Source organism: Limulus polyphemus, unplaced genomic scaffold (assembly GCF_000517525.1).
Source record: "Limulus polyphemus unplaced genomic scaffold, Limulus_polyphemus-2.1.2 Scaffold133, whole genome shotgun sequence".
Taxonomy (NCBI): Eukaryota; Metazoa; Arthropoda; class Merostomata; order Xiphosura; family Limulidae; genus Limulus; species Limulus polyphemus.
In genome coordinates, this window is record NW_013665743.1 from 741,382 (window position 1) to 752,161 (window position 10,780).

The window sequence follows — 10,780 nt, forward strand, 5'->3', positions numbered from 1 at the left end:
TAATTTGAGGGCCATTTCTCACGCGTTTTGCCTTGGGTTAGACTCAAAAAGCATCTTCAGAGCATCAATATCAATTCCAACATAGGCAGTTCATTTAACTATTATATGTGATGTACATTTTTTTGGGGGTGGTTAATGAAAGTGTTCCAAAATGAGACATTAATTTCTTGATGACCTAATAAAGGTCAAAGTACACACTAATGTTAGTAAAAGTTTTACTCTGTTTATGGAAACCACCTCACAACACTCCTTAAAGGTCAAGAATCTGCAAGATGGAAATTTTGTCTACTCGTCAAATTTCTTTATTTACATGTATTGTGTTTACCTTATCTGACAAATGATGAAAATTAAATAAATTATCACAAACATCCCTTTTATTCGTATCCGTAACTCACCTGTGCAATGCAGACAATACCTAGATAGTACAGATAAGTCACTCTGAAGGCTATCTTGAATACAAAGAGAACATCATAGGCACCCACAGAAATATTTTTTTTGGGGGGGGGGGGCAAAATATGTATGTAGGGGATAAGCTTTTAGAGTCAACAGACTAAAATAATATGTGTTATGTATGCAAAAGCACAAAGTTACAGTTTTAATAAATATTACTAAAAATATTTAGTTTAACTACGATGCTAAGTTTACATTATAATACATGGAATTTTTTGTGAAATATAAGGGGGGGTCAAATGCCCCCTGTTGCCACTTCCTGCAGGTGCCCATGGAGGACACCTTATTTGAAATATGATGGGACTGAGTATTTGCACAGAGAAGGAGACCATTTCTTCACTACTGAGCCACATCACACAGTTTATTCTCAGACATATGTGTGTGTGTGATACTGCTTATTTCAGCTGGTATACATCAAATATCAATGATCGCAGCTATTCCTCAGGTAACTATGCCATGATGAACTGATGCCTCACTACATCAATACTTCAGTGTAAGAATTATACACCACTCAGTAAACATTGAAACAAAATATTATTAGTTCCATAACTAAAAAATAGACTCATTGAATAACATGTATGTATGGGGTACACAATATTTATTTCATGGTTACCCTTTGCATGTTATATATTTACATTCTAAAATAAAAGGTTTGGACACCTCAACCTATGTGAAAATAGTTTCAAGTATCAATTATATAAATATAATAGTTCCTTTCTGCAAATACAGTACAAGATGGTTCTATAATAGGGAAACAACTTTTATAGTGAATATTTATTTTTTGGGCATTACTTCTGGATAAAATTCCCTTCTCACAGATATACATCCTTTAAAAAAACATACTTAGCTTATAAAACTGATATATTCTGAATTACATCAAAACAATTGCAACAATAATTACAAGTCAATTCAAAATAAAACAATTTCTTTCAAGAGTTCATTTTTAAACTAAAGCACACATTTACTGTACTTTTTAGATACTAATTTTACAAAATACTATTAGTACTTTAACTTAGTTTATACCTTTCAATCCAGCTTTCAGATCCTTTGCACCAGCTTGTCCAGCAGCCCATAGAACAGACAGACACACAGGTTGACGATTTTGGTACGACTTCCTAAAATCACTACACTGTGAAAGAAGATATTTAAAATATTCACTATCCTCTTGTTAAATTTACTTCTCTTACTGAAACATTAATGTAGTATTTTATAAGTTAAGTCAGCAATTACCAGTATCAATTCATTAGTCTTATCCATTTTTACTTCAAGAGGTACTTCATGCTGAACAGTAGAATGAGTTCAAGCATTTTCCAATATGCTTCAAAGATCAGTATTTTAAGATTTAACATATAAAATATACTTTCTAGATTTTGCTAAATATTGATTATACATCTAATAAAAAATCAAAATTGCACTAACATGTATTCATTTATATATATACGGTATATTTTAACAACTTACATTTGATCAGAAGTTATTAACACATTAAAAAAGAATAATTATACGTGTAGAGCTATTAAACAAAAAAACATGTTTTTTGCAAAGTATATAAAACCAACCATCAAAAGTTAACCTTTTCAAAATCTCATTGTACATACAATAGTATAAAGGTCAATGTACAGACTAAATGTGTGCTTTGTGTTTCAGAAGGAGAAACAGTTTCAAATCAAGGTCAGCTGTGGTTCTACAAAATTATCACTAGATTAGCATTTAAAATAGCATATAAAATGTGATATAATGAACAGAAAAAAAAATAATGGTTAACCATAAGATATGAAACTAAGAAATGGGACCTTCTGAATTGTCACAACTTCTTACCTTGTTTAAGTTTTTTAGGATTATTTCTGGTTTTTCATGGGCTACACACTGTAAAAATAGTCTATAACCACATGTTGGATGTCCTGAAAATTGGAAATTAAATAAATACCTGAATATTATTTTTCTTCACTTAAAATACTAGTAATTATTCATTTCAAATCTTTAAACATGTAATATGCAATCAAAATAATCCTTGCATCAGTAATATTTAAACAGTTAAGGGCATTTTACATTAGTATGTTGAGAAAGAACCAAGATCTTTCCCATATGGGTGAACTATGGCTAATGGATGGTCATAATAGAAGAGTATCCTTCCACTACTAGATGTCCTCCTACAGCATATTTATACCAAGTTCTGTATTTCTTGTTGCTACAACAGCAGCAACTGAGATGTTTATTGAAACAGTCTCGAAGCCATTCTCAATAGACCAGATCTAACATCATTTGGCTTCCGTATTTTTTGGTTTCTCAAAGATGATTTACCCGAACAATACTTTACAGAAAGCCTAAGTTCTTAAAGCATCTTCATACAGCTGCTTCTTAACACTACAACTGAAATGTACAAAACTGGTAATGATAAAGCTTGTGGAAAAATAGAGAAAAATGTTTTATATTTGAGAGACTAGGTTATACTGAGAAGTGATGTTTGGTTGACATCAACAACAGTGTTAATATGGTGGCTGGTCCACAAAAATTAAAATGCTGTTTCTTTCTGAACACTCTTTATACTTTTATCTTTGAAAGTTCCATGCAAAACATTTTATGTAGAGCTGTTCCAATGCCCCAAAACAAAATGATACATTATCAACACCAATGCACATTCTTAACAGATATGATATAAATTGGCAATTAAACAAATTACACCACTAAATTCAGCAGTAGTGCCACTAGAATTCTTGAGTCTTGACGAAATGCTCTGTAATAAATGGTTATTCATCAATTCAATTTAATTGTGAAAATATTAAACAGAGCCTAAAATAATAAATTATACATAATTCACTGTACAAAATGTGTGGTGATAATGAAGTTTTCATTGGATTCATGTAATTTCTTTTAAACAATTTTTCTTTGCAACATTAAAGCTATTATGGAATACTGTGTTATAGGCTATTTTTTCTTATCTCTTTCTCAGTTTCTTGTCAAATTGTCTTTCCAGCCTCAGTTTTGATGATATAGTGAGTTTATTCATTAAAATTAGAGTACTCCAGACAGATGTAGCTATCAGCACTATTTTTCTTGATTCTCTAAAGTGTTGCCCTTTATTAGGTTTGATTTGAATTTTGTGCAAAGCTAAACAAGGGCTATCTGCACTAGTTATCCGTAATTTAACAGTGAAATACTAGAGGGAAGGCAGCTAGTCATCTCCATCCATCACCAACTCTTTTACCAATGAACAGTGGAATTGACTGTCACATTATAATGCCACTACGGCTGAAATTCCTTATTCATCATCCTTCCCCCATCATATGTTTCATTCTTTGTCACAGGTTTTACATTTACAGCATCTTTATAATGATATATAATCTTTCATAATAAACATAGCTCTTCACACATCCAGCCTTATATCCCAAAACTCAAACCATTGCTCAACCAACACCATAAAACTTCCCATAGATCTTCAACAACATTCTACTATGTCTCTACTAGTAACTAAACTAGTAATAGACAACATTCTCACTTTACAAGCTAATTCAGCCATTAAAGAAAATTTTACTAAAAGACCCGTGGTTGCATATATATATATACAACCATCATCTATAAAATTTATTGGTTTGCTCCAGTTTTGAAAACACTATTTACTCAGTCACACTCCCATGATGTTCTCCTTATAAAAGAACATGCTGTGTGACATGACAATGTCGATAATAGTACTTTGATTGTTGAAAACCAAGATCATTGTCAGGTTATAAAGTGTTTCATGTATCTATCCAAATCTTTCATCAGCATAAGTTGTGATCTTTGTAACATGTTATACTGGTGAGACAGATTGCAAAGTTGACACTTTATGAACATAGAAGACATTATTATTGGTAATATTGATAAGCCAGTCTCCTGACATTTTTTTAAATGACAATACAATATTTAAGAACTCAAGTTAGTTGTCTTATGGTCTGCTCCAGTTAAACAATCTTCATATGAAAGCGAGGAACATCTTATTTACATTATAGAAACAGTTTCCTCATTAGGATTAAAAAAAACAACATTTTTTTTCATTTAATATTTTCTTCTGATTATTTTTTATTATTCAGTGTGAACTAAATTATTTTTTTATTATACAATGTGAACTAAATTATTTTGTATTATACAGTGTGAACTAAATTATTTTGTATTATTCAGTGTGAGCTAAATTTTATAACACACCCTACATTTTCTATATTTTCATGTAATTAATGATTTATATATTTTAATAATTCATACACTGTTGCATTTACATGAAGGTTTGGTTGCAGACATATTTAAGGTTCAGATAAAATTACATATATCTAAGTATCTAAAATAAATAAAAATAACCAACTTCATTTGCCATTTTATTCATTGCCATACAATTTTATTGAAATGCTATTGATGCATCATAAGAACACATACCTAACATTGTGTTGTAAAATTCATTTAAAATGTTAGCTAATAATCAATATGTTTTAAATTAATTGGCAGAATTTCACATTATTACCATATATCCATTGTTAACTTCACATACAGTGATGTTTTGGATAAGAGAAAATAAGATAGGTAAGAAAGAATGACAAAAAATTAAAATATTCATTACATTTGTAGAAGTTAGAGGAATTACGCACAATTGAATAGACGATTGAAGGTGATGAGATGGTTATCAGTAGATGGAGACAACACAATAAAATTAATTTTGTACAGGAAAATAAACAAAAGAATGAACTGCCCAAAACTCATTTAAAAACAAATGAGATAAAACACCAAAAAAAATTAAAAAGCTGAAAGAAAAAAATTAAAAAAAAAACAAATGAAATGGAAAAAAAAAGGTTCTAGTTTTGAGTAACTCCAGTTTCCTTTCTTTTTTGAAGTTTCCATTTTAGAAAAATTGGTATATAATTGAAATTAAAAGTACAACAGTACCTTTGGTGATGTCTTGAACCATTGTATGTAAGCAAAAGTCGGTAAACAATTGCAATGTTTCAGGAGTGCATCTATTCAAAGTCTCATTCAATATTTTTCGAATATCTCCTGGTAGCAATGAAAGTGGGTAAGCTGAAGTAGAAACAAAGAGGTGTATAATACAGTGTATTGAATACACAAAGTTCTATGTTTATCCATATGCACATATTAAAGTCAGTACAGAACAAATGTCAAATTCTCTTACAACTTTTTCTGTAACATGGTTTGCTGTATAATTTAATACATAATTTAATCTCCTTATTAGTATTCTACTTAAATAACTCAAATATTTTCTATACAAATCTCCTCACAAATACATGTATCATTTGTTGAATTGTTTCCTTACAAAATATCACTTTACGTTAACTAAATATTCACCTTTTCATCTAATTTTCTTTCAGAAGTTTATCATACATTAACTATACTGAGAATAATCACACTTTATAACCATGGTAATCCAAGTATTGAAACCAGTTCCTCTATTGCTGATGATACTAAGTATGATGGCCATGACTGATCAACACCACAGCTTCTTGTATAACAAGCTTCTATGACGGACGGGGATATCAATCTTACATCACACATTCTGACAAATTTTCCACAAACTCTTTATGTGATCAATGGCTTTCAAGACCACACTTAAACAGATCAAATGTAGAAAAGTCCAGTACAGTTGCATTAGGGACTTGACAGAGAATCACTGTTATTTTAATTTATTCAGTTATCGTTCTTGTGAATCTTCATTATTTTCAAATCCTTATTTATTATACATATATTGATTAAGGTAGCTGTAAAATTGATTTTTACAGTTGAAATCTTCCCTTTCGTATCTTAAACCAAACTTTCAAAGCTTTTGCAGGACCAAGATTTAAAAATAACCATTTCTTAGGATTTCATTACTCATATTTTTTATGAGCTCATTTTCCTGACTTTCAAGGACCTGCATAAGCCCTGTATGTTACTTGTTGAAGAGCATTCATTCTACAAAATGTTTTATTCTATCAATATCTTCCATCAAATCATAATAGCATTCTCACTTAAAGGTCAGCTTCTGCTTAACATATAGAACAATCCCTGATAAAGGCTTATGGTAAAAATTCTGGATTTAACTAAACAGTTTTAACCTGGAAGTAAAAGTTCTTGCTGACTGAAATACAAGTATTCAGCACTCAGACCTGGAAGTAAAAGTTCTTGCTGACTGAAATACAAGTATTCAGCACTCAGACCTGGAAGTAAAAGTTCTTGCTGACTGAAATACAAGTATTCAGCACTCAGACCTGAAAGTAAAAGTTCTTGCCGACTGAAATACAAGTATTGAGTTTTAAAGAATCTTAGATGATTTACTTTACTTAAATATGATCCCAACTATCCTACAAATTCCATTGATTCAAAATTATTTTATTAAAATGAGATTGTTAGAGAACTAAAAATAATATGTTTGCTTGTTGTTTTTTGTTGGCAAAAAGGTTTGCAGAAAGGCTTTCTAACAAAATGCATATATTAGTATTAAATGCTTGTAAATTATACAAATAAAACTATAGCCATTTATTTTTTGAAGGTTTTTCATAATGATTATATTATTAGCAATATAGTTCACTTGAATATTTTCTAATGTAAGTTTATCAAAACAAGCTATATAATTCATTAGATAAATTATCTCCAGAATTTTCTTAACATCAACACAACTCATGCCATGCATAGGAGTGAATGGTATCCTAAAACAGTTGATCAGAAATTTTAAAAATATAATACATTCACACCTAATGAATCTTGAACTTTCACCAGCTGCGGATTGATTAACACACTTGTAAATGATCACAATGTACACTGTAAAATGATTATTTGAGACAGTCACACATAACTAAATAACTTAAGTACTTCCTGGTCACCAGGTAAATGCATATATATATATATAATTAACTTTTTAAATGATTTTTGTCATGAATTTGGGTCACAAGTCAATATTCATTTTCAATGAAACCATTTCAAGTGCCAATGATATAAGTTACTTGTAAAGATTTTTGAGTAAAACTTGATTCCATTTGATTATATAATTCACTTACTGAAAGGCTTTCCAGTAAAAACTGGATCAGAAATATCCACATTCATTTTCTCATTTATGTAGGAAGCCAGATCTTTCAACCAGACAGATGGGGTGTTAGGAAAGTTGGTCTGGACAGTCTCAAGCAGTGAAAGGAAATCATCAGAATTCAGCTAAAATGTTTATTGAAAACATTAAGTATAAAAACTTAACCTTCAAATCTATAGCATATAAAAACTAATTCTGAAATCTTTACTGTAACACCCGTTAGTTACAGGTACTTACATGTTAAAATGCAAAATTCAGGGTTTTTCATACATTTCATTTTTAACAATTTCAATTTTAATACTTTAACATTCAGGCATGCATTTTTTTTGTAAGGAAAAGAAGCAATATGATGTTTCACACTCATAATATATGACTTAATCTAATCTGTAAGATACTATGTCATATACATGTAGACACGCATAACACGCTCCTTTAACCCTCATAAATAACATATCTAATTCAAGAGTAACTAATATGATGTCTGATATGCACTAAACAATCATTCACATCTATATCAAATTTATGACATTCATGCAAATATCAGTAATGTTCATGTATATCTATAAATACATTCACAGCAGTCTGGTAATAAATTAACACAAGGAAAATTATGTGTATATGACAGTGTTAATCAAATAAATGTGCATACTGGTGCTTAACCAAAATGTCATACCTTTGGAAAAAAGACTCATTCATTTCTTTAAAATATATATTCCCATCACAGCAAATTTTACAATCAAGAAATTTCTGTAGTGGATATTTCCTAGCTCTTCAATAATATTCTTCATCATTAATTTTTTTTTTTTTCAGCATACATAAAAGCTTACACAAGCTTCTCATTTTGAAGACACAATAATGATTGATCAACCCCCATCAAACCCACTGCTATAACAGTACTGGGAGTCCATGCCAGTCAATACCACAGTAAGCACTAATTGAGAAGTGGGAAATTACCATATTCTTCAAATGAGAAGTGGATAAAGACAGTTTGATAACAATATTCAACCCAAACCATGGTTACCAATGTTCCAAAAGCCTCTTTTCCCTTTTAGGTATTGTTTCCCCTCATCTCCTGTATATTTGGGATCATTTTCTTGCTGAAAGATAAACTTCTAGGCAAAAAAGGCCTTGTTCCTGAAGCAATGACACAATGGATAAGAATCTGATTGTATGTCCAGCAGTAAGTGTGCCATAGGTTATGTGTAGATGACCAATACCATTGATTGAGATGTAGCCTACACCTGTGCTGATCCCGTTGTATGTTTCACTGTAGGTGTTATTGGTTGATTGTATTCAAACAAATTATTGTTCATCCTATTGTTCAAAAACCTGATGTCCATTTCAACCTTTCAGTTTGATTATCTATCCTAAGCAGCTCCGCATCCATAAAGCCACTTCATATCAATATGTACCTTACTGTTCTGGAGATAACATTTGAATATGTACTTACAGAAGAATTTGGGCTTTCTACTGCAACCAGTTCTATTATCAAAGATAAAAATTTTCACATACCCTTTTCAGTATTTTCAAACAGCTCTTATTGAAATATGAAATTTTGCTTTTATGTAGACTTCATGAGTCAAAACTGATTTGTAAACATTTGTTATGTGGCATTTCTGTACTTAAAGCCTTAAGTACACACACCACACTACTGTTGAAAATAGTATAACTGCCTTTTTTAGCATTATAATGGTGTGACGACAGCCAATCACAGTATAAGCTATTAACACATGATTGTAATTTGGTGCAGTTGAATTTCATAAAAGAGAGGGAAGCAATCATAAAATATTTGCATTTTAAACTTATTTTAAGCACTGTTTTCAAAATTATTTCGATTCTGTGATCAGTTGTCATCCAAGCAATTATTAACTGCTGAATCATTATAAGGCCTATAAAGGTACAGGTAGTCATATTTTACCAAGTAATAGTAGTGTGTGCTCTCATGGCTCCCAAAACTCAAATACCATACGACCAATGCGTAGAAGTCGAAGTTCTGATTGGTCAAGGATTATATACTCCATGCAAGACTTCACATTTCAGCAGGAGGTACATTGAAGGATCTAAAGAGAATAAATTAAACCAGCACTATTAATAACAGAATTAAAAGTGATTGACACAAAAAAACAAACTTTCCAAAAGCAATATTAAGTGTTTCAGAGTATGTTCTTTATGAGACAGACAACAGTTGTGTACAGATTTTGCTAATGAGCTTGCTATAAACACAGGTGTGAATGTTATCTTAAGAACAGTAAGATTGACATTAGCACAGAATGATCTCACTAGATGCATAGTCTCTGAAACACCACTGCTGACAAAGGTTAATCAAACCAGAATGTTTATACTGGTATCAGACAACAAAGAGTTGAATAGGCAAAGCTAGAGACATGTGCTCTTTTACATAGGAATACAACTTCAAAATGTTTGGAACAATCGATAGTTTGTTCAATGGTAGAGGAGAACATATCCTAGTCAATGTACATCTGAAGTACAGCATGATGGTGGATTGGTCAATAATGGTGTCAATAATATAAACAAAATTTATACCACCTTGACTAATGACATTTATGAGCAATCCATCATGCCAGTCTCTTAGGAAAGAGACTCATTGGACAGGAAGTCCTCTTTTAGTAACACAATAATTCAAAGCATAACAAATGTGTTCAAATGACATCTTGATGGATGGAACACACACAATCACGGATTGGAATACACAAATTCCTGATATAAACATTCACGAGGTTATACGGTACCAAGTAAAAAATTTGAAGCTCAAACGGCACCAAAGAACTTGGATGAATAATTGGAAGTAATCCAGGGGCACACTCAATTCATCTGCTTTAACTTTCTGCAAAGCAATAAACTGACTAATTAGTGTTCCCCACTTTTGTCAACTGTTCTTGACGAGGAAGTGGGTGCAAAGGAAAGAGTGATATCAACACAGTAGAGTAAATGCAGCATGTGCTTAAAATATTTTGCCACAATGCAGAATGTTTCACACACACAATGCATTTTTCACTTTTGTCTACAATAGCATTGATCATATAATAATTATTCAAGCCACTTATAAAACAAGGGTTATCCCTGAAGAATTTAATTTAATTCAACCTACATAGCTACACAATAAATCAGTTATCAATAGCCCTGTCTATATTACACATTCATAATAACCATAGAATAATTACATACAAAATCATGTTACTTTTACTGTAAAATTGTAATCCTTCAAAAATAGATTCTCAAAGCTTTTTAATTTTAACTCAAACACTGCGGCGCCTACATTTTAACTCAAACACT

At 31.0% G+C, this 10,780-nt stretch overlaps 1 protein-coding gene across 1 annotated transcript in view; it reads right to left on the reverse strand.

Annotated features, from left to right (window-relative positions):
• The window catches only part of LOC106473710 (transmembrane protein 214-like), a 51,242-nt gene that overhangs the window by 35,560 nt on the left and 4,902 nt on the right, over window positions 1–10,780 (reverse strand). Inside the window, exons 3-6 of the mRNA XM_013934392.1 lie at window positions 7,461–7,611; window positions 5,359–5,490; window positions 2,269–2,351; window positions 1,474–1,579 (exon numbers count right to left, since the gene is read on the reverse strand). Of these exons, the coding sequence (XP_013789846.1) occupies window positions 1,474–1,579; window positions 2,269–2,351; window positions 5,359–5,490; window positions 7,461–7,611 (472 nt within the window). The remainder of the gene's footprint in view (window positions 1–1,473; window positions 1,580–2,268; window positions 2,352–5,358; window positions 5,491–7,460; window positions 7,612–10,780) is intronic.